This window comes from Aquarana catesbeiana, linkage group LG02 (assembly GCF_042186555.1).
Source record: "Aquarana catesbeiana isolate 2022-GZ linkage group LG02, ASM4218655v1, whole genome shotgun sequence".
Classification (NCBI taxonomy): domain Eukaryota; kingdom Metazoa; phylum Chordata; class Amphibia; order Anura; family Ranidae; genus Aquarana; species Aquarana catesbeiana.
Genome location: NC_133325.1, coordinates 131,813,509 through 131,838,828, shown reverse-complemented (window position 1 = coordinate 131,838,828; position 25,320 = coordinate 131,813,509). Strand labels below are relative to the sequence as shown.

General features: G+C 43.5%; 1 protein-coding gene across 1 annotated transcript in view; it reads left to right on the top strand.

Annotated features, from left to right (window-relative positions):
* The window catches only part of RNF17 (ring finger protein 17), a 532,263-nt gene that overhangs the window by 310,430 nt on the left and 196,513 nt on the right, over positions 1 to 25,320 (top strand). Inside the window, exons 13-14 of the mRNA XM_073612476.1 lie at positions 10,009 to 10,099; positions 22,647 to 22,762. Of these exons, the coding sequence (XP_073468577.1) occupies positions 10,009 to 10,099; positions 22,647 to 22,762 (207 nt within the window). The remainder of the gene's footprint in view (positions 1 to 10,008; positions 10,100 to 22,646; positions 22,763 to 25,320) is intronic.

Genomic DNA, 25,320 nt, shown 5'->3' with positions numbered 1-25,320 from the left:
GCGACCATCTTGATCCACTGGCAGGAGTACTGGTAAGTAGTGGCCTAGGTTCCCCTAGCGCCCTCACCATCTGTGCCTGACAGTCCCCCCCACCCCTCGCTCCCCCCCCCTCCACCCCTCGCTCTCTCTCCCCCCTCCCCCCACTCTCTCCTCTCTGGACCTTCCCCGGACAGGGTTTACTCGTGAACCACCACCTTGCAGTTGATCCAGGGTTTGCCAATCGCCTCTCGGGGGGGGTCAGGAAAGGATTTTTTTCCTCTGCTGCAGCAATTGGCCAGCTCAGCTTGGAGTTTTTTACCTTCCTCTGAATCAACGGGAGATAGGCCAGGACAGCAGGGTTTCCCCCCCTCAAAACCACCTGTCCACTCGCGCCATCACCAGACCATCAGCATCACCACCCCATCACCAACTGCATCTGTCAAGACCACCGTCCTCTCAGCAACCTCACCGTCGCCACATCAGTAACATCATCGTATCATCCCATCGACATGTGCAACTTCAAATACTCAGCAAGCACCCTCCACAGGCTAGAAATACTGCCTCAAGATTACCAACCTCCACTCAAAAAATACTACGAAAAGAACAATTACTAAGGATCAATCTACAATCAACCACCAAACACAGGAAGACACCAATTCAACGACAACACTTAGTATGCACCCTGATTAACACGAGATCTGCACTCAAGCATAGACAGGAAGTCGACGACTTCATCACCGAAAACAACATAGACTTCCTCTTCATCACGGAAAGCTGGCTAACACTCGACTGCAACACCATCCTAACGGAATTGGTGCCGGAGAACTACAGTATCCGAACTGAACATAGAATAGGAAAAAAGGAGGGGGCCTAGCATTGATCTTCAAATCTCACCTTGCGCTTATCAAACCAATGCTACAGAACCCAGCGCTACAGAACCCAGTGTGGAGACACTTACTCTGCTTCTTCAAACACCCCAAGACACCACTCACATACTGTTATGTTACAGACCACCAGGACCAAAGACAAATCTCCTGATACCATTCACCGAATTTATTTCAATGCACACCTTGAAAGCCAAATTCTTGTTGGTACTCGGGGATTTGAACATCTGGGCAAACTACACCGAAGACCCCATAGCCACCGCCTGCATTAACCTAACTAGAAGAACTAGGTCTTCAGCAACTGGTAAATGCTCCCATGCATGGTTCTGTGCACATTCTGGACCTCATCTTCAAACAAAATATGGACATCAACATACTCGACAACGTACCGTTAAATTGGATGGACCACCACGCTATCAAATTTAAAATCTCCACCAACACCACCCTCCAAAAACCGAAACACTTGACAACATCATATTGGACAAGATCTCAGAAGAAACTACACTCGGAACATTACTACAAACAGCAGACTCAGTCGCCCCGAAACGTAGAGCACTCATCCGCAGAAAAAATTCTTGATGGTTTAACGACACTCTACTGAAGCAGGAACACAGAAGAGCTGAAAGAGCATGGAGAAGAAATTCTACAAAGGAAAACCACACAAAGCACTCACTGAGAAATATCACAAAGCAATTTTTAAAGCAAAAAAAGAACATTTCTCAAACACCATCTCAAAGGCCTTAAATCGCCCTCGTGAACTTTTCAAACTAGTCGCTCAGACTATGAACCCCTCCTGCCTAGAGCCCCCAGCAAACGAAACTCAAGAATTCTGCGATGAGTTATCAAATTTTTTTATCGACAACATTAACAAAATAATTCAACAGAAAAAACAACCATCCTCATTCAACTGAAGCAAAAAGAGCAAATGGATACGAACACCACACAAGCACTGAATTTTTCGCTGATCCCGATCACCACTGACACCACCAAAAACATCATCAGAAGCCTCCGAGACAGCACATCACCAAATGACATAATTCCCACAAAACTCCTGAAAGAATGTTCCGACATCTTGGCTCCTACGATAACACATCTCATAAATCAGTCATTCAAAGAAGGGACTGTTCTGATCGCCCTCAAGCAAGGCATAGTTAAACCCCTCCTAAAGAAACCCAACCTTGACCCCAAAGACCCTAACCACCGCAGACCGGTATCAAGCCTGAATACCATCTCCACAATTATGGAAAAAGTAGTAGTACAACAGCTACAACTCCATCTGGACACACACAAACTCTTGGTCCCACTTCAATCAGGCTTCCGCCCTGGCCATGGCACAAACACGGCACTACTCAAAATATGGGACGACGCCCTAGAAGCATCTGATGTTGGAGAACCATGTCTCCTGGTACTGCTGGAACTCAGTGCAGCATTCGACACAGTCGACTACAACACTCTACTCATCCGCCTCACAGAAGTAGCAGGAGTCACAGATGCAGATCTACCATGGTTCGCATTCTTCTTAGGAAATCGCTCAGACAGTGAAACTAGGAGCCTTCTCCTCTGAAACTCGCGCAATCTCTTATGGAGTTCCTCAAGGATCACCATTATCACCCGTGCTCTTCAACATCTACATCTGTCCACTCCTCAAAATCAGCAAATCAAACCTATGCTTCCACTCATACGCCGATGACACTCAACTCTACTTTCGCATCAACAGACACAAAAATCAATATCAGGGACTAGAAAAATGTCTCTCACATTGATAGATGACTGGATGACCATGAGCACCAAAGCCAAAAGTCTCGGAGTCATCTTCGATTCAGAGATGTCGGATGCACAAATAGGATCAGTAGTCAGCGGATCTCACCATCTCTGTCTGCTACGTAGACTCATCCCCTTCATTCCAGAAGAGGAGAAAGCAGTAGTAGTTGGAACAGTCATCAACTCCCGACTCGACTACGCAAACTCCCTCTACATAGGACTACCTAAATACCAGATTGCACGCCTACAAGTCGTCCAAAACATGGCAGCAAGACTGGTAACGAGAAAAAAACCCTGGGAATCCATCTCCACATCCCTAAGGACCCTACATTGGCTAACCGTAAATGATCGGATCACATTCAAGACCCTCTGCCTCACCCTCAAATGCATATAAGGAAACGCACCTCGCTACCTATGTGAGAAAATAAAACACTACACACCTAATCGCAGTCTCCGATCAACTAACCAAAACCTCCTAGTCCCCAAGTCCCGCTACAAATCAAAAGGAGAACAAAGATCTAATTAGCCTCTAGACTGCTTTTACAAGCAGTGGGAGGGAATGCCCCCCCACACCGTCTTCCATGTTTTTCTCTGGCTCTCCTGTCCCAACAGGGAACCTGAAAATGCAGCTGGCTTCGGCCAGCTGACCATAGAGCTGATCAGAGACCAGAATGGCTCCAAACATCTCTATGGCCTAAGAAACCGGAAGCTACGAGCATTTCATGACTTAGATTTCGCCGGATGTATACAGCGCCATTGGGAAATTGGGAAAGCATTTTATCACACCGATCTTGGTGTGGTCAGATGCTTTGAGGGCAGAGGAGAGATCTAGGGTCTAATAGACCCCAATTTAAAAAAAAAAGAGTACCTGTCCCTACCTATTGCTATCATAGGGGATATTTACATTCCCTGAGATAACAATAAAAATGATTAAAAAACACAAAAATGAAAGGAACAGTTTAAAAATAAGCTAAAAAAATAAAAAAAATAATCAAAAAAAAAAAAAGCACCCCTGTCCCCCCCTGCTCTCGCGCAAAGGCGAACGCAAGCGTCGGTCTGGCGTCAAATGTAAACAGCAATTGCACCATGCATGTGAGGTATCACCTCGAAGGTCAGATCGAGGGCAGTAATTTTAGCAGTAGACCTCCTCTGTAAATCTAAAGTGGTAACCTGTAAAGACTTTTAAAAATGTATTTAGTTTGTCGCCACTGCACGTTTGTGCGCAATTTTAAAGCATGTCATGTTTGGTATCCATGTACTCAGCCTAAGATCATCTTTTTTATTTCATCAAACATTTGGGCAATATAGTGTGTTTTAGTGCATTAAAATTTAAAGTGTGTTTTTTCCCCAAAAAATGCATTTGAAAAATCGCTGCGCAATTACTGTGTGAAAAAAAATGAAACACCCACCATTTTAATCTGTAGGGCATTTGCTTTAAAAAAAATATATAATGTTTGGGGGTTCAAAGTAATTTTCTTGCAAAAAAAAATAATTTTTTCATGTAAACAAAAAGTGTCAGAAAGGGCTTTGTCTTCAAGTGGTTAGAAGAGTGGGTGATGTGTGACATAAGCTTCTAAATGTTGTGCATAAAATGCCAGGACAGTTCAAAACCCCCCCAAATGACCCCATTTTGGAAAGTAGACACCCCAAGCTATTTGCTGAGAGGCATGTTGAGTCCATGGAATAATTTATATTGTGACACAATATAGACAATTTTTTATTTTTTTTTTTTAATGCACGAAGTTGTCACTAAATGATATATTGCTCAAACATGCCATGGGAATATGTGAAATTACACCCCATAATAAATTCTGTTGCTTCTCCTGAGTACAGGGATACCACATGTGTGAGACTTTTTGGGAGCCTAGCCGCATACGGGACCCCGAAATCCAAGCACCGCCTTCAGACTTTCTAAGGGCGTAAATTTTTGATTTCACTCTTCACTGCCTATCACAGTTTCGGAGGCCATAGAATGCCCAGATGGCACAACCCCCTCCCAAATGACCCCATTTTGGAAAATAGACACCCCAAGCTATTTGCTGAGAGGTATAGTGAGTATTTTGCAGACCTCACTTTTTGTCACAAACTTTTGAAAAAAGAAAAAAAAAAAATACATTTTTCTTGTCTTTCTTCATTTTCAAAAACAAATGAGAGCTGCAAAATACTCACCATGCCTCTCAGCAAATAGCTTGGGGTGTCTACTGGGGTCATTTTGGGGGGTTTTGTGCCATCTGGGCATTTTATGGCCTTCAAAACTGTGATAGGTAGTGAGGAGTGAAATCACAACTTTACGCCCTTAGAAATCCTGAAGGCGGTGCTTGGTTTTCGGGGCCCCGTATGCGGCTAGGCTCCTTAAAAGTCCTACACATGTGGTATCCCCATACTCAGGAGAAGCAGCTAAATGTATTTTGGGGTGCAATTCCACATATGCCCATGGCCTGTGTGAGAAATATATCATTTAGTGACAACTTTGTGCAAAAAAAAAAAAAAATTGTCACTTTCCCGCAACTTGTGTCAAAAAATAAAATATTCCATGGACTCAACATGCCTCTCAGCAAATAGCTTGGGGTGTCTACTTTCCAAAATTGGGTCATTTGGGGGGGGGGGGGGGGGGTTGTGCCATCTGGGCATTTTATGACCTTCAAAACTCTGATAGGTAGTGAGGAGTGAAATCAAAAATGTATGCCCTTAGAAATCCTGAAGGCAGTGATTGGTTTTCGGGGCCCCGTACGCGGCTAGGCTCCCAAAAAGTCCCACACATGTGGTATCCCCGTACTCAGGAGAAGCAGCTGAATGTATTTTGGGGTGCAATTCCACATAGGCCCATGGCCTGTGTGAGCAATATATCATTTAGTGACAACTTTTTGTAAATTTTTTTTTTTTTTTGTCATTCAAGCACTTGGGACAAAAAAAATAAATATTCAATGGGTTCAACATGCCTCTCAGCAATTTCCTTGGGGTGTCTACTTTCCAAAATGGGGTCGTTTGGGGGGGGGGGGGGGGGGGTTGTACTGCCCTGCCATTTTAGCACCTCAAGAAATGACATAGGCAGTCATAAACTAAAAGCTGTGTAAATTCCAGAAAATGTACCCTAGTTTGTAGACGCTATAACTTTTGCGCAAACCAATAAATATACGCTTATTGACATTTTTTTTACCAAACACATGTGGCCGAATAGATTTTGGCCTAAATGTATGACTAAAATTGAGTTTATTGGATTTTTTTTATAACAAACAGTAGAAAATATCATATTTTTTTTTCAAAATTTTCGTTTTTTTTCCGTTTATAGCGCAAAAAATAAAAACGGCAGAGGTGATCAAATACCATCAAAAGAAAGCCCTATTTGTGGGAAGAAAAGGACGCAAATTTCGTTTGGGTACAGCATTGCATGACTGCGCAATTAGCAGTTAAAGCAACGCAGTGCCAAATTGGAAAAAGTCCTCTGGTCCTTAGGCAACATAATGGTCCGGGGCTGAAGTGGTTAAATGGTTCATTTTTTTCCAGAAGTTTTTGGAAAATGTGGGAAAAAAATGAAAATGCATTTTTTTTTTTTTTTTTTTTTTTTTACACAAAGTTGTCCATTTCTAAGATATTTCCAACACATAGCATGTACATAGCAAAAATGACACCCCAAAATATATTCTGCTACTCCTGAGTATGGCGATACCACATGTGTGAGACTTTTACACAGCCTGGCCACATACAGAGGCCCAACATTGAAGTAGCACATTCAGGCGTTCTAGGAGCATAAATTACACATCTAATTTCCTTACAAGCTATCACATTTTTGAAGGCCCTTCATATTTCTAACACATTGCATGAACCAAGAATTACACCCTAAAATACATTCTGCTGAGCAAAGGGTAAACAAAAAGATTACCTGTGGTTTTAGTAGTGCAGTTGTCCACAGGAGGAGAGCCCTAATCCAGGCAGGGACGTGGTCAGCGACAGTGAATGGAATTATCCAGGCAGCAGGCAGGAATATTGTCCATAGTCAGTACAGGCAGGGATACTGTCCATATACAGTCCAGGGTCAGTGCAAGTAGAGACATTGCCAGCAGTGCCAGAATATTGGTCCTGGTAGTAAGCAGGAACATGGTCCAGATAGCAGTCCAGGAAAGAATGGGGACAGGGGTAGAGGCTTCTCCCACCAAAAATCTCTTTGAAGCCTACTATTGTAAATGGCCAAACTGAAAAGATATATGGAGACTTTTATACCAAAAGCGTCTTTTTCTTGTGGGAAGTTAGGGTTCGATCATCTGATCGTTGAAGTCGACTCCCCCCTGAACAAATTATAATCATGAACACATTTCGGTTTCTGGATTGGGCCATTTCTTCGGGGATTTCCACGTAGGTATCGTGAGCATGTGGACGTTTCGTCTGTCCCTCCACCTGAGAGCCAATATCTCTTCATTCCGCAAAGACGCCGTCTCCCCTTGTCGTAGTCTTTCAGTAATGAGCCTTTGCAGGAAGCACTTCCTATTGGCTCACACTGTACCACACGCTGGAGTGTCCTTGCAGTAAAGCTTGTGGAAGAGGGGCAAGCTTGTATAGTAATTATCCAATTATCCACATAAAGATGGTAACCCTTTCCAAGGAGTGGATATACAAGCTCCCAAACAACCTTTCCGCTGGCTCCGATGTACTCTGGACATTCCTTCGTACACCCGGAAGGCGTAGATGTACCCCGTTTCTCGGTCACATAGCTTGTAGAGCTTAACCCCATATCGAGCCCTATTACTGGGGATAAACTGCTTGAAGCCAAGCCTGCCTGTGAAGTGGACCAATGACTCATCCACGGAGATATTTTGGTCGAGGATAAATAACTGGGGGAATTTCTCAGAGAAAAAATTTTGAAGTGTCCGAATTTTAAATAATTTGTCATGTGATGGGTCATTTCGGGGAGGGCACTGGGTGTTGTCATTGTAATGGAGGAAACGCATTATCTTGATCTTCGCATAATGGATGAATAGTGGATGGGGTTGTTGGACCAATATGGTGGATGGGGTTGGTGGACCAATAGGAGTATATTTCTTTTTTTTTTTTTGTGAGTCCCATATTGAATGTTAGCCCTAAAAATAATTTGAATTCTTCCACTGTCAATGCTCTCCACTCATAGGGACGGGCATAACATGAACCAGGGTTGCTTGTTATAAATTGTTGTGCATATAGGTTGCACTGGGCCACGATGGAGGACAATAGGTTTTGGGTAAAAATGAAATTAAAAACATCAATAGGGGCAAAATTCTCTGTGTTCACCTGAACACCTGGCTGGGCAGTGAAAGGGGGGATGTTTGCTACTCCTGAATTAGGGGGAAGCCACAGAGGGTTTTCAAGGGCATAGGGAAGGCCGGCATGGGTCCTAACGCTTTGGGGCCTAGATGACACCCCGCTAGCTCTTGGCCTTTGCTGCAGTGGTACTTCATTTCTTCTGGATCGCACTGTGCTACTGGTGGATGGCACTGAGCTGCTAGTTGATGCCACTGCATTTCTGGTGGATGGCACTGAGCTGCTGGTTGATGCCACAGCACTACTTGTGGTAGCCTGCTGCTCCATGCCAGAGCGCCTTCATTTCACAGGCACACTTTGCTCTTCCTCCGATTCTGTATCAGACCCAATACTTACAACAGGTTCATATTCTGAACCAGAATCAGACACAGACTCAGAGAGCTCCCCGCTGCTCTCATCAGTCAAGCTAAGCTGTTGGTATGCCTCCTCAGCGGGGCTGTGGTGACAAACTGCTGTGGTAGGAACACTTGGACAGATATGGCTGCACTGATGGGTGCTGATGAGGCTGGTCTAATGAGGCTGCACTGCTGGGTGCTGATGAGGGTGCACTGCTGGGTGCTGATGAGGGTGCACTGCTGGGTGCTGATGAGGGTGCACTGCTGGGTGCTGATGAGGGTGCACTGCTGGGTGCTGATGAGGGTGCACTGCTGGGTACTGATGAGGGTGCACTGCTGGGTACTGATGAGGGTGCACTGCTGGGTACTGATGAGGGTGCACTGCTGGGTACTGATGAGGGTGCACTGCTGGGTACTGATGAGGGTGCACTGCTGGGTACTGATGAGGGTGCACTGCTGGGTACTGATAAGGTTGCACTGATGTACACTAATGCACTACACTGAGGATGCACTGATTATCTGGCACTGATGTGCACTAAGGTAGCACTGATGGGCGCTGATGAGGAGCCACTGATATGGTGGCACTGATGAGCACTCACTTATGGGCACTATTGGGTACTGTAGTGGCACCGATGAGCGATGTGGCGCAGATGAGTACTCTAGTGATGCTGATGTGGTACTGATGGCACAAATGAGCACTGTATTGGCACTGACGTGGCACTGATGGAGCACTGACGTGGCACTGATGGCACCAATGTGGTACTGGTGGCACAGATGAGCACTGTAGTGGCACTGACTGAGCACTGACGCGGCACAGATGGGCACTGAAGTGGCAGAGGTGGCACTGATGGCACCCATGTGGTACTGGTGGCACAGATGAGCACTGGTGTGGCACTGGCGGCACAGATGGGCACTGTAGTGGCACTTTAGTGGCACAGATGGGTACTGTAGTGGCACAGATGGGTAGTGTAGTGGCACAGATGGGTACTGTAGTGGCACTGATGGGAAGTCTGGTGGCACTGTAAGGCACAATTTAGCACTGTAGTGGCACTTGTGTGGCACTGCTGGGCACTGTAGTACTTTCACTCACTATTTCTGTCGTTTTGTCACTCAATCTCTCTTCTCTCCTCTCACTCTGTATTGGTGTGAGAAGAGAAGAGAGTTGGGACCTTTGCATGACCCCAGTTTGTTGAAATCATGATCGCTCCCTCATTGGAGGGAGCGATCACGTGGTAAAGGGCTGCTAACATTGGCCCTTTACCACGATCCATGTTGCGCCGGGTCCCATGAACCCGGTGAGCACGGACACTATCGTGCATGCGCCCCACCGTCCTGATGACGTCCAACGGACGTCCACCCAGAACAAGCCGACCGCGCTGCAGCCGTCTTTTCGGCTATGGCCCGGTCGGCATGTGGTTAAAGTACATAATAGACCAGAATAATTATTTAACCACATAGCTTAGATAATTATTATATTGGAGTCATTTTTTGTGTAGTGTGTAAATGTTTTGTATTTTGTCTGTTATGGATTAATAAACGTAGAGTTTTATTGTAAATGTCATGCCTCCAAAGTCCCATTTTAGGCTATTTTATCTTCAATATATTGCTATATTTAGGGATGTGGCACCATTTTCACAGTCATTTTAGAGTTTTAGATATGAATATAATCTGCATATCATTATAAACCTGCTAATGTTTTAAGTTTGTAATATATATATATTATAATATATTAATTTTAGATATTTTTTCTTGTTTTGTAGGCCAGCTGGTGGATGTAAAACCTGGACAGCAACTGCCTGTGACTTTCTTTCCTTCTATCTTAACGGGGCCTCAGCAAAAATGATAATTGAAGTTTGTATTATGAAAAACTTAATTTTTCATAATAATTATTTATGCAGTGTTAAGTTTGTGCAATTACAGCAAGGACTTTTATCTATATGCTGTCATATCGCTCATTTTCTTTCCTTTGAGTCATAATGTCTGCTGGGTGCAGCTAAAGCTGATATTTTTCCTAATTGTACACTACGGGACATCTAGCAGTGTCAAACAAGAGCTGTAAGGACAACCCAGTATAAACCCCTCCCACCCCCAGGAAGCTTCAGGGTTTTTTTTCTCAAGATTTTTGGCACTGGACTCTACGCCTTGATAAAAAAAAAAAAGAGGAAATTGTAATATTAAAACGTAAAATTGTAAAAAAAAAAACACTGCCACCAACCACTCCACCCCCCCCCCTGTAAACTGTAAAAAAAAAAAAAAAAAAAAAAAACACCTCATCAGTGCCACATATTAGTGCCACTGTCACTTGACATTAAAAAGTATTGGTATCGGAGAGTACTCGGTCTTAACCACTTACCGACCGGCCACTGTATATATACGTCATTATTTTAAAGATGGATATCTCGGTAACGGCAGCAGCTGCTGCCACAACCGAGGTATCCATCTTTAGGGCCGGCAGTTCTGTACATGATAATGGTGGTTTCTGCGGCGGGTTCACCACGAGATCACCGTGGGCGGTGGGAGAGGTGCCACCCCGCCGCTCACCCGCTACCGACGGCTCCGGTAAGCGGCAGCTGCTGCCGGTACCGAGATATCCATCTTTAAAATAATGAGGCGATCGGGTCCTTTCACTTCCTCAGTATGGAGACGAGTGAGGCTAAGATGGCGCCCACCCATCTCCATACCATAGGACGGCTCAAGCGATGTCATTACGTCAGCTCCGCCCACTTGTCTTAAAGGCACAATTTTTTTAAACGACTTTTTTTTTTTTTTTTTTTTTTTTGCCACTGGGCACTTAAACCCCCTTCCTAACCAGACCAATTTTCAGCTTTTGGTGCTCTCACATTTGGAATGACAATTACTCAGCCATGCAACACTGTATCTATATGAAATTTTTGTCCTTTTTTTCACACAAATAGAGCTTTCTTTTGGTGGTATTTAATCACCGCTGGGTTCTTTATTTTTTGCACTATAAAAGAAAAAAGAGCGAAAAATCTGTAAAAAAAAATGCATTTTTCTTTGTTTCTGTTATAAAATTTTGCAGATTAGTAATTTTTCTTCATATATTTTGGCCAAAATTTATACCGCTACATATACATGGCCACATACAGAGGCCCAACATGCACGGAGCACCTTCAGGCGTTCTGGAGCACCCAGGCCAATTCTGACATTTCTCTCCTACATGTAAAAATCATCATTTATTAGCTAGAAAATTACATAGAACCCCAAAACATTATATATGTTTTTTAGCAAAGACCCTGGAGAATACAATGGCGGTCATTGCAACTTTTTATCTCGCACGGTATTTGCGCAGCAATTTTTTGAACGCTTTTTTTGGGGAAAAAACAGTTTTGTGCTTTAAAAAAAACAAAACAGCAAAGTTAGCCCAATGTTTTTGCATAATATGAAAGATGAAGTTACGCCGAGTAAATAGATACCCAACATGTCACCTTTCAAAATTGCACGCGCTTGTGGAATGGCGCCAAACTTCGCTACTCAAAAATCCCCATAGGCGACGCTTTAAAAATTTTTACTGGTTGCATGTTTTGAGTTACAGAGGAGGTCTAGGGCCAAAATTATTGCTCTCGCTCTACCGATCGCACCGATACCTCACGTGTGTGGTTTTAACACCGATTTCATATTTGGGCGGGACTTACGTATGCGTTCGCTTCTGCATGCGAGCACACAGGAACAGGGGCGCTTTAAAAAAAATGTATTTTTTTTTATTGTTCATTTTACCTTATTTATTTTAGTTTGATGCTTTTTAAAAAAAAAAAAAAAAATTGACCTCTTTTATTCCTATTACAAGGAATGTAAACATCCCTTGTAATAGGAATATGGCATGACAGGTCCTCTTTACAGTGATGTATGGGGTCAATAAGACCTCACATCTCACCTCTAGGCTGGGAAGCCTGAAATAAAAAAAAAAGTATTGCGGGGTATTTCAGAGTATGGCTTGGTATTTCAGAGTATGGCTTGGTATCGCCGAGTATGGCTTGGTATCGCCGAGTATGGCTTGGTATCGCCGAGTATGGCATAGGGGTATCGCCGAGTATGGCATAGGGGTATCGCCGAGTATGGCATAGGGGTATCGCAGAGTATGGCATAGGGGTATCGTGGGGTATTGCCGAGTACTGCAGGGCATTGCAGAGTATTGCACATTATTCTGGGGCATTGCAGAGTAGTGCAGGCATTGCAGAGCGTTAGGGATGGCTGAGCATGAATGGATGGATGTCTGGATGTCACTGGTTAGCGCTGTGGGCACTACACAACCAGCCCACAGCGCTGCAGCCATCCATCCATCCCCCTCTCCGCTCACAGTGTACCGATGGGTACACAGGAGGGGAGGGGAGGAGAGGAACCGGCGTCATCAGATGACGCCGGTTTGTTTACATGTGATCGCTCCGTCATTTGACGGAGCGATCACATGGTAAACGGCCGCGATCAGCGGCCATTTACCGGGATCGGTGATGCGGACCCGGCGGTCACGGATATGTTCAGGTGCGCGCCCCAGGGGGCGTGCGAGAGGGGAACTCTGGGAAGACGTCATATGACGTGATCCCAGAGTTAAGCAACCGCCCTGCAGCCGTCATTCGGCTATGGGCCGGTTGCTAAGTGGTTAAAGACAGTGAAAAAATAAAATACAGTAAAATAAATAAATTAAAAAAATGTTTTAAAGCGCCCTGTCCCGACGCGCGCGCAGAAGCGAACGCATACGTGAGTAGCGCCCGCATATGAAAACGGTGGTCAACCACACATGTGAGGTGTCGCCGCGACCGGTAGAGCAAGACCAATAATTCTAGCCCTAGACCTCCTCTGTAACGCAAAACATGCAACCTGTAGAATTTTTTAAACATCGCCTATGGAGATTTTTAAGGGTAAAAGTTTGACGCCATTCCACGAGAGGGCGCAATTTTGAAGCGTGACATGTTGGGTATCAATTTACTTGGCGTAACATTATATTTCACAATATAAAAAAAATTGAGCTAACTTTACTGTTGTCTTATTTTTTTATTCAAAAAATTGAATTTTTTTCTAAAAAAAAAAAAAGTGCGCTTATAAGACCGCTGCGCAAATACGGTGCAAAAAAAAAGTATTGCAATGACCTCCATTTTATTCTCTAGGGTGTTCGAAAAAAAAAAACAATATATAATGTTTGGGGGTTCTAAGTAATTTTCTAGCAAAAAAACCTGTTTTAAACATGTAAACACCTAAAATCCAAAACGAGGCTGGTCTTTAAGTGGTATCGGTGCAACCCTAGTTTTTGGCCTTGGTATCTACATGGAGCCTATGTAGCCTCCTTATGCAGGACACACTACACATATGCTTACCATATTGGTACACATGCACAGGCCCAAATTAACTTTTCCTTGCCTTTTCTTCACTACAGCCGCACATCAATCCTCTAGGATATCCCTGCTGACTATAGTAAGGAGTTACAGAAGATTTAACCCAGCTTGCTCTGCAGTGCCTGTTGTGAATACACCTAGTGGGATTTTTTCATGTGCTACTGTGGATCATAATCACAAGGGGAGTGGGCCCTGCTGGTTTACAGTAATCTAATAGCTCAAACAGGTCTGCAGTTTTTTCTTCAAACCCAGACCACTGTCCTTCTACAATTTGTGAATTTATTTGTATACTTCTAGCTTTATTGGAGGCCTCAGACTACACAGGCTGCACACAAGCCCCCTCATCCTCTTCTTCAGAGTTCACCTGTGACCTTCTTTTGGCTGCAGGTTTGTCTGCATATCCTCCTAATGAGGAGGATGTTAGTTTGTCTGGTTCTGAGGAGTTGGTACATGAGGAGGTTCAGTCTGATGATATATCCCATGTTTATCAATAACCTTTTAGTACTTATGGGTGCAGACTTGGCTTGACTTAGTGCAACCTGCATCGGCCTTTCTAAAAGTCTCTGGCCTGGGCTAAAATGCTTCGGCCTGCTAATACTTCCCCAGTGCACACACTTTAGCTGTCTGGTCTGAAACCATGGCTAAGGATCCTGACTCTGTACTATGGGATCAGTCTGTCATCCAGTAACTGGCAATAACTCAGCTATTGTGTGGACAGGCTACTGGATACCAATGGATTTCTTTTCTGAGCATACAAGGAGGATGCTTTGGCTTAAATGCTGGTCTGTGCATAAAGGGAATGAATACCCTATTTCTCCAGTGTTTAAATGTCCCTTTCTGAGATATAAATAGTTTATTTTGTTTATTTTCTTTCAAGTCCCTGGGTCTTTATCTAAGAGTCCAAGTCCAAGCCTGGTACTCAGTTCTGTATGATCTAAGATGAACTCGGTTCTGTCGTAATACCTGAACCCACTAATCCACCAAGTCTAGAAGCAAAGAGTGTTGTGTCTACAAGCCAATATCCCCGCAAGATTAGGAGATCTTCATTCTGCTCTAGAGCTGCCCTTTTCCCAGGGAGCCACAGCCAATGTCCCAGAGGAATAGAGGTCTCAGTGTTTTAATTCAAAACCGGTTTACTATCCCTAAAAAAAACAAAATGCATCCTTTCTGTATTGGATCTAAAAATTCTTAACAGATATCTTCGAGTTCAAAAATGCCGCTTTTAATCTGCTCAATTAGTCATTGTTTCCCTTCACGCTGTGGACATAAAGGCCAACTTCACAGGGCTGCAATATTGCTAATTTGTTGCCCTTCCCTTTGGCCTGTCCTCTGCATCTTGAGTTTTCACCCAGGTCCTAACTCATTCTTCCCTGCTTTATCCTCAAGGCCTACCCATCATGTGACATCTGGGCAACCTAATTCTGAGAGAACAGTCAACTCAGACTCGCTGTGTTAGGCAGTTTGCTTTGAACCATATCTATAAAATGCGATAGAACCAATTTGTTGCTTGGGGCATCTAGGCTAATCTTGGATAGGCCTAGGATTTCCCCCCCTGGACAAACGCCAGTCTCTCCACATCCACGTTTAAACTCTGTAGTCGGGGAAAACCCTAAACCTCAGCTTTTGCATGAGGTTCTTGGGCCTGATAGTGTCTTCCTTCAGGGCAGTTACATTTGCCCTATTTCACTCCAGAACATTGCATCTCAACATTTTGTCTGGGTGGGAAGAGGGGGGTACAATCTCTAGATCATCCGGTACACCTGGCCCGCAGGACCAAGTCTGCTGGAGTCAGGTGAATCCTTCCTCCCAACCTATGTCAGCTTTATCAGCCTTGGGAGGGGTCCTGGGCACCCTTTCGGGACAGGGACTTGGTTATTTTATATTTGGCTCTTTATCAATATTGTAGAACTCAAGGCGTGTTGGATGTTCTTCCCACATTGGACCTCTCATCTGAATGGTCATCCAACCAGCATTTAGTTGGACAATGCCGCATTAAACATCATGGTGACACCAAAGATGTCTCTCCCCACCCCTCCTCCGTTCCTGTAAGATACTGCATACTTTCTTTTAAAAAAAAAAAAAAAAATAACTATTTAAAGACCGCCCACCATAGATATACTGCAGCAGGGCGGCTCTATTGCGCGAAATGTCATACCTGTATGTCATTTCGTGCAATAGACTGGGTGCGCGCGCTGATTGGCCGGAGCCAATCAGCGGCTCCGGCTCACACGGTGTCTGCCGACACCCACCGATCGTTCCCCAGAGAGGCAGAACGGAGATCTGCCTATGTAAACAAGGCAGATCGTCGTTCTGACAGGGAAGAACACAGTGATCTTGTGTTCCTTCTAAGCAGGAACACCGGATCCCTGTGTTCTGCCAGTCAGTCCATCACACAGTTAGAAAATATCCTCTAGGGACACACTTAACCCTTTGATCGCCTCTGGTGTTAACCCCTTCCCTGCCAGTTTCATTAGTACAGTAACAGTGCATATTTTTAGCACTGATCACTGTAATAATGTCACTGGTTCCCAAAAAAGTGTCAGCTGTCCGATTTGTCCGTTGCAATGTCACAGTCTCACTAATAATCGCTGATCACTACCATTACTATTAAGAAAATTTAAAAAATGCCATAAAAATATCCCATAGTTTGTATATGCGCAAACCAATCAATATACACTTATTGGGATATTTTTTTACCCAAATATATAGCAGAATACTTATTGCCCTAAATTGATGAAGAAATGTGATTTTTTTTTTTTTTTTTAATTGTCTTTTTTTGTTTTTAGCGCAAAAAATAAAAACCGCAGAGGTGATCAAATACCACCAAAAGAAAGCTCTATTTGTGGGGAATAAAAGGACATCAAATTTTTTTGGGCACAGCATCACATGACCGCGCAATTGTCAGTTAAAATAGCGTAGTGCCATATCGCAAAAAATTACCTGGTCATGAAGGGTTAAAACCTTCTGCGGCTGAAGTGGTTAGGGCATGTTGGTAGTGGGAGAGGTTATTCTGTGTTATGCTTTTAGCTTTTATTTTGAAAATGTTCAAGTTCCTAAAAACGGCAGCATAAACAAGTGTTTCTAAATACCCTTCATGTGTCCTGTAATGTACTCCAAGAATAGGTCTTCTGTATCGTTCATTGACGGACACAGCTCTTCTTAATCCTGACTGTATGTTTTATAGCGCCACCTACAGAAGATGGACCCTAGACCGAAAAAGAACACAGCACGCCTATGAGCAGTCCTAGCTGATAGAAAACGCCCCTCTGCTATATTCAGTTCAGTTATTTCTTCTTAGTATTTCAGGCGTAATGACCTAGTTCCCTGCTGGGACCTGTAGTTTCATAGCCTTTTTTCTTGGTATTTTTTCTGAAGATCTTCAATCCCGAGCCAGGATTGGCGACAGGCTTGAAAAATCTAAATCCAGTAGTCACCCCAGCCTGGCTAGCAAGCTTTAGCTGCGCTCTGGGTCAGCTGCGACAGCTCCATCCTGGAGTGTCTTCTGACAAGTTAAATGTCATGAGGGGGGACACATGACTGGGGCACTTGACAGCCCCCCACAGGAGGGGCTCAGCTGGAGGTTTATCTCTCTTGGGAGTGTTGTAGACTTAAGGCTCACATGCCAGCAATGTGTCACTACTGTACTCCCTGGGTCCCCTGATAGATCCGTGGCCCCCTAGTTTTGCCCTGAGGGGGTCCGCTGGTGCTAGGGGTACAGTTGGTTCATGTGCTTTTCACCAATACGCACAGGACCTACATCTATGGGAAGTGTTATAGGCAGGAATTGAATCCTGCAACCTTGGTGTGTTGTTTACTTACTATTGCAAGGCATCCAGAATTATTTGGTTAGCTAAGCTTCAAATGCCTACTCTCTCTGCTGTGCAAATTTCAGGCATGGAAAACTGACAGGTGGATTACCTTCGTCATCAGATGCTGGATTAGGGAGAGTGATCTGTACACCTGTAAGTGTTTAGACAACTCTTTCTGTAGTATAACACGCTAAATATGGATCTCTTGGTGTCTTGTCTTAACGGGAAAGTATTGAGGTTTGTGCCAAGAGTGAGAGATCTCCGTGTGGATGCAACTGGTGGTACTACAGAGCCAATATCTCCTAATTTATGCCTTTTCTCCTCTCCCTCCTTTGCTGCACAGGTTAGAGGCCGAAGGGGTTATCAGTCATTCTTGTCATCTCTAGTACACCGAGGTAGTGTGACTGGTTGCAGACATGCCTTGGAGGCTTTTTCTATGAAAAGATTTTTTGTCCCAAGGGCTGATCTTCCACCTTGCTTTACCATCTCTGGCTTTGACAGTGTGGCTATTGAAAGCAAGGTTCTGAGAGACAGGGTGTCAGGCACGGTGATTCCTGCCATGCTGAAGGCCTTTAAATCTATCTCTTGGACGATTTACTTGACCTGGAAGTTACATTTCATGGCACAAGGCTGCGAGTTACACCTGCATTGCTTCTGGGTGGCTTGGACTTTGGCCTTTCTTCAATGGGGTATTGACCAAGAACGTGCCTTAGGTACCATTATGGGTAAGGTTTCAGCCCTCACTATATTCTTTTGATGACCTTGGCTACTTACGCCTTGATTAATAACTTTTTGCAAGGGGTATGGCTGCATTTCCACCTTGGGAGCTGAACTTGGTTCTTTGGGTCCTTTTAGAAGTCTCATATTGAGAATTTTAGAGATATTCTTTTGCCCAGGCTTTCGCAGAAGATCTCCTCCTTGGTTGCTATCACCATTGCTTGCCCTGTTGGAGCTAACCACCTTAACCTGTAAGTCCCCCTACCTCGTTCTGCACAGTTATAAGGTCATTCTCTGTCTGCTCCCCTCCATCCTGTCAAAGATAGTATCTGATTTTCACCTGAACAAGGACATTGTCCTGCCTGCCTTTTGTCACTGCCTTTCGCACCCTAAGGAGTTTGCTCTACACTCCTTGAATGTGATCTGGTAGTTTGTGTGTACCTGTCTTCTACAGCTTCCTTCAGGAGATCAATTTCTCGGTTTGTGATTGTGGATGGACCACAAAAATGCCTGGCAGCCTCCTCTGCCACCATTTCTCCTTGGATTGGGCAGGTAGTCATTTAGGCTTATGCTATGAAGTGTCATTCTCCTCCCTTCCCCATTACATCACAGTCTACCGGGGCAACTAGTGTCTCTTGGATTCCAACATCATAAATCTGTGTGTCAAATTTGCAAGGCAGCTACCTGGTCACCGGTGCATACCTTTACCAAGTTTTACAAGGTTGATGTGTTTGCATACGTGGATGCTTGTTTTGTCCGCAAGGTTTTGTAGGCTGGTTTTAGAGGTTCCCTTATTTTCTCCTTTTTGGGGGGTGTTTTTCAGGTGGTTGCATGATTTGCCTGTTTTCCTTCTGTTCCTTTCCCACCACTCATTGAAGCACTGCTTTGGGACATCCCTACAGTCAGGATTTAAAAAAGTGGTTTCCCTCAATGAAGAGAGAATGGCATGTTTGTTACTCACCATAAAATTCCTTTCTCTGAGTTCATTGACTGACATCTGCCCCCCCCTTGTGTTTTTTCTTTTTTTTTTTTTTCCCCCTTGTGCTGCTTTGTGACTGAGCTGCCTATAGCAGAGTGGTGGTTTAGCTAGGACTGCCCATAGACAGTGTCCATCAATGAACTCGGAGAAAGAGATTTTACAGTGTTTGACAAAAATCCTGTTTTTTTATGTTAAAGCGGGGGTCCACCTATCTATCGTTTTTTTTTTTTTTTTTTTACTTCATTCACAAACTTTTCTTCTCAGCATTACATACTCACATATTGTGTGTAATATGTCCGCCTGTGTCAGATTTCGTCGGAAAAAATAACTTATATTATTCACTGCAGGCGGTTTCCATCTTCATTGTGGGCATTTGAAGCCCACAAGCATTTATTTCCTGGATGTGGTGAATGCTGTGCTCCCAGCATTCACCGCTCGTTCCCGCACATGCTCAGTGGCATCCTGGGAAGCCTGAGACTAGCTCCCGGCATGTCAGCATCTAGGCAAGGAAGAGAATACATACAGATATTGTTCAAAATTTGGGTGGAACCCCGCTTAAAGTCCTATTTTTTCTCTCTTTTTCCAGAAGTGCTTTTTATCTGCTTTAAAGTGATTGTTATTTTTATAGGGGAAAGAAAAAGAGACAAACATTTTATACTTACCTCCTCTGTTGATGTGGATTTGCACAGAGCAGCTCAGATCCTCCTCTTCTCAGGTCCCTCTTCTGTGATCCTGGCCTCTCCCTCCTGTTCAGCGCCCCCACAGCAAGCAGCTTGCTATGGGGGCACTGGAGCCAAGTCAAAGCTCCGTGTGTCCATTCAGACACAGAGCCTCAACCCGGCCCCACCCCCTCTCTCCCCTGATTGGTTAGCTGACTTTGACAGCAGTAGCAGCCAATGGCTGCTGCTGTGTCTCAGCCAATCTGGAGGGAGAATCTCGGATCGCTGAGACACTCGTGGACAGAGAGGGACCTCAGGTAAGTGTTATGGGGGGCTGCTGCACACAGAAGACATTTTATTTTAATGCATAGAATGGATTAAGATAAAATACCTTCTGTCTTTACAACACCTTTATTCTTGCAATTTGAGGTAGGGGGCTTTGTATATTGGCTTACATTGATTTCTTTAACTTCAGAAATTATATGATGATCAAAATCAATTCATGTGCTTAGGTGTCTGATGTTAAATCTGATGGTCCCAGTTTATATCTTGAGTCAAATTGTTAGAATGTCTATTTTCCTGTATTAAGCCATAAAATCTAACACTAGCCTAACCTTTTTCCCACAAAAAATGTGCTTTGAGTTGGGAAGGGATAGAGCTTCTGTCAAGTTTTTATTGCTGTTTCTGCCCCTACTTGAGAGATTTCTTGTTCAAGTGACAGCATATCACAAAGACATACACAAACTTTTTTTCTAAGTGAACAGCGTTAAGGCTACAACCAATTTTATAAATGTATTTTTATTATTGTCTTCCTCTCCTGGTGACATTTATTCCCCAGTATTCCTGCACTCATGTTACCAAGACAGGAAGGGAGATGAAATCAGAGTCCCAGATGCTGCAAAAAATGTTTAATGCCCCCCCCCCCTCTATTCAAAAGTTTTAACATGTTTTATTTGTTCTTCTAAAAGTTTGGGCTTACAGAGTTCATCTTTACAGAAAAAATGTAAAGGTGAATTAATATCGTACGCCTGCTTCTCTACCCCAAGGTACCCGCGGTATTTACCTTCAGGCATGCTGAGCTGTAAGTGCCCCAGAAGCTGGTCCAGCAGTCCAGGGGTTTGAAATTCCATTCCCCCCCTCCCATGTGCACTGCTTCCAGGACATCCCAGAGCAATTCTGATTGATCAGTGTGCTCACAGTGAATTACTCTGAAATTGTATTCACCATCGACAAAACCAGGTATTCTGTCGCCAACATCCCAATGAAATATGAACAAGAAAATATCCCCCTTAGGGACCGGGACTTTGAAGACGACATAAACACCAGAAGATTTAAAAAGTATACATTTTATTACAAAGAACATTGGAACATAGTAAAAACATGTCTGTGCAAAGACAAAATACAGATGTCAATATGAATTTGTGTATGACGTGCAGATACTTGGCAAGTCTCTGATGTATCCAACGCGTTTCTAGCTTTAAACACCTTTCTTCAGGGGTCAGAACAAGGAGAACTGTATTCATACAGTATTTCACATATCATCTCGTATGTTCATGCACTTGATATTTAAAAGACCTGCAGAGGATTGGTTGCCACAGAGTAGGCCTAGCAGGCAGAGCAGACAATGGCCATCCCCCAGAGTAAGAGATACCTCTACGGAGGTACACCTCACAGAGGGCCACAAAAGTGGGACATCACAGTTGGTCTGACCTGGAACATTGTGTTTGATCCAAGACTTGATTAGCTTTATCCCTTGTCTAAATGCATAGGTGTGCGCAGCCTAATGCATTAGGGTGTGCACCCTTAAGCTCAAACACACATGCATGTGTATGTATCTACAGATATATGACTCTGGCACATTGATCACCCTGCTGGCACAGTGAAAGAGAGAAGGATAAACACTTCTCTTATGGCAGAGACGGTAAGAGGGAGATCTTTCCCATGTTCCTGTTGCTACACAGAACGATAACACTAATGCGCATGGGGGGATTAGGGTGTGCCTGTGCACACGCCTATGTCTAAATGGGTCAACTTCCAGACACACTAGACAGTTTGTGGATAGCAGGGGAAAGCCCTTATAATAGAGAACTTTTTCAGAGGCTGGAAGTTGACCCATTTAGATAAGGGATACAGCTAATCAAGCCTTTGATCAAATACAGTGTTCCAGGTCAGACCATCTTTGATGTCTAATTTTTGTGGCTCTCTGTGAGGTGGACCTTCGTAAAGGTATCTATTACTCAGGGGGGTGGCTATTGTCCAATCTCTGCCTGCTTGGCCTACCCTGTGGCAACCAACCCTCTGCAGGCCTTTTAAATTTCAAGTGCATGAACATACGAGATGATATGTGAATTACTGTATGAATACAGTTCTTGTTTTTACCCCTGATGAAAGGTGTTTAAAGTTGGAAACTTGTTGGGTACATCAGAGACTTGCCAAGTATCTGTACATGTCATACACAAATTCAAATTCATATTGACAAAAACTGTATTTTGTCTTTTGTACAGACATGTTTTTATTGATATGTTCCAATGTTCTTTGTAATAAAATGTATCCTTTTTAAATTTTCTGCTGTTTTTCGCTTTCAAAGTCCCGGTCCCTAAGGGGGATTTTTTTCTTGTTCAACAAATTAGTCTGGTCAGTGAATTTCAAATCCCTAGACCGCTGCATTGACTTTGGGGGCGCTGACCACTCAGTACCCCTGGGAGATTTGTACAGTTGGGACTGGAGGGGGTAGGGTGATGGGGAGGTTGATATGTTTTTTTTTTTGTAAAAGTAGCAGTTTAAAATGTTTGAGTAGTCATGGCACTAACAAATTATTTGTAAATGACGCATTTATTTTTCATGTCCTTTGAACCTCCTGTAATAAATTAGATTGCATTTCTTCTGTAGGAAAATGCATCAATGTGGCCTTTGCCTGTTAGGATCTTATGCAAGAATGAAGCAGGACAGCTTATTGATGTGTCTGATTTCTTGGTGAATAAGGGATTGGCCTTGAGAGATAGAAGGTATATATTTACCATTTATACTGTAACTACTTTTTTCTCTTTAACCACTATTCTTATAGTGCTAGGGTATAACTAAACTACTCCTACTCCACCTGCAAGATCTAGGGCTTAAAGTTTGCATAATTTTTTTAGACACAACTTTCTTATCATGAAGGTGCACCTCCCGCTTTCCTGAGTCAGGGAATGTTTGTGCAAACACTTGTACTTTTTGCATCCCAGATTTGAATGCAGAAGTTGATCTTCAAAGGATACAAACCAAAGCTTTCTCCCTTCACCCCTCTGTTTCTTAACCTTTCTGTCCCACCTCACAGATCAGCAAATATCCATCTAGCCCCCTTGAGTCTTCTGGATCAGTGTCATTATTCCTGTTTCTGTGGGAGAATAATTTAGGGGGTTTTACTCCAGTCTTTTCACAGTTCCCAAACCCGAAGCAGACATCCTCTCTATCTTGGACCTCAAAACTCTCTTTCTTCATTCAAGCTCAGAAATTCCACATAGAATCCACAAGGCCTGCCATTGCCTAGATTTGGTTGGACATTAAGGACATCTACCTACATTTGCCCATCTTTCCAGCACATCCTACATCGTTGCAGTGGGGCCTTTACACTCCAGTTTGTGGCTCTGATCTTCAGTCTCTCGTCTGTGCCTTGGGTGTGCACCAAGCTGCTAGACCCAGTGTTAGCCCTGCTTCATTTTCTCAGCATGTTTAAAAAGAGATCATCTAAGTATTCTTATGTAGTATACTTAGATCTCCTTTTGATTTAACAGTCTGTGAAGGCTCTGTTGGACAAGATGAATTTGACTGTCCAGACATTATAGTAGTTCAGATGAAACCTTTAGAAATCTTTACTGGAACTGACTTATTCTTTGGAGTTTCTGAGACCAGTCCTGTCCACAGCACAGGTCAGAGTGTTTGTTTATCCAACAGGTGATATAGACTGATCTTGAACTTTCCAATTGTTTGACTCTCCACTTTTAAAAGAGAGTCTTGGGTGTAATGGTATCCTCAGAGTCCTGTTTGCCAAGTTTTGCTACACACCTATGCAACACAGCATTCTGTCATTGTAGGACACCTCAGTCCAGTTCCTGGACAGATCAATTTGTTTGATACAGAGTACCAGGTTGTCCCTGGCTTAGTGGCTCAGGAATTTGGCTTTGAAATGAAGCGAAGTCCTTCCCTCTGTCTCTTGAATGATCCTTGTGACAGATGCCAGCTTGTCATGCAATAGATCAATTCGGGACACGCTGTCAGTACAGGGGACTTTGTCTTCAAAAGACTCTCGTCTCCCTATCAACATCATGGAGTTTTGAGTAATGTGGGTTTCTCTTCAACATTTAAACATCATGCAGGGTGGTTAAACAAGTGTAGTATTCTACTATTTTAAATTATCATATAATGAAATTCAAATAGGAGTTCCACCGACAAAGTACAATATGTGCGCTGTGTGTGACAGTTCCTCCGTAGGAGCTGTTCCTATAAAATAGAATCCATGTACCCTCTCTACCTCAATCCCACCAATGACAACCTGAACATAACCAGTTCCTCTGCTTTTCCTGAAGCATATTCCTTAGATTATTCACCTTGCACTTACCTACCAGGCCTTTTAAGCTTTTGAACTCAAGGATTGGGTTCTCCCATTTCCTGCCATGGCATATTGTAATAGATTTGCAAATGCTTTTTGAGGTTTGTATTCTCAAACAACTGTTTCTCAGATTACCAGGTTGCGCCTGGTGTTCGGTTCACAAGTTCTTCCTGGTAGACGTTTTGACCTCATCTGACGCGAACATGCGCATAAGGTCTTTCAGCCTGCTGTCGGGGAATGCCTGAATGATTAATTTAGTCAGCTAAATCAATTGTTTAATTGATCGATGAACCACAGTGCCTTTTTTAAAGTAAAAAAACGTCCCAGCCAAAAACTGCTGATGACAGCCTATGTGTGCATGGACACATAGGATAACATGATGGGGAGTTTGATGACTGTAGAAAATAACATCTGAAGCCAAAAACAGCTGTTGTAAAAACGTTCAGTGTGCATGAGGCCTTAAAATAAGATTAATATTTATTTACAATGTCACTTGCAAACACCACTAACACTTTGATTAATTGGTTGACACTATAATTTGCAATGAAGTTTGAAAATTATTTGTTACGGTAAAAGCCTTCAGAACTGCCTTAATTCTTCATGGCACAGATTCAACAAGGTTTTAGAAACATTGCTCAGAGATTTTTGTCCATATTGACATGAAAGCATAATGCAGTTGCTGCAGATTTGTGGGCTGCTCTTCCATGATGCAAATCTCCCGTTCCACCACATCCCAATGGTTACTGATGACACTGGAGGACATTGGCGTACAGTGACCTCATTGTCATGTTCAAGAAATTATTTCTAGATGATTTGAGCTTTGTGACACGGTGCATTATCCTGCTGGAAGTAGCCATCAGAAGATGGGTACATTGTAGTCCTAAATGGATGGACATGGTCAGAAACAATACTTAGGCCGTGGTGTGTAAACGATGCTCAATTGGTACTAAGGAGCCCAAACTGTGTCAAGAAAAT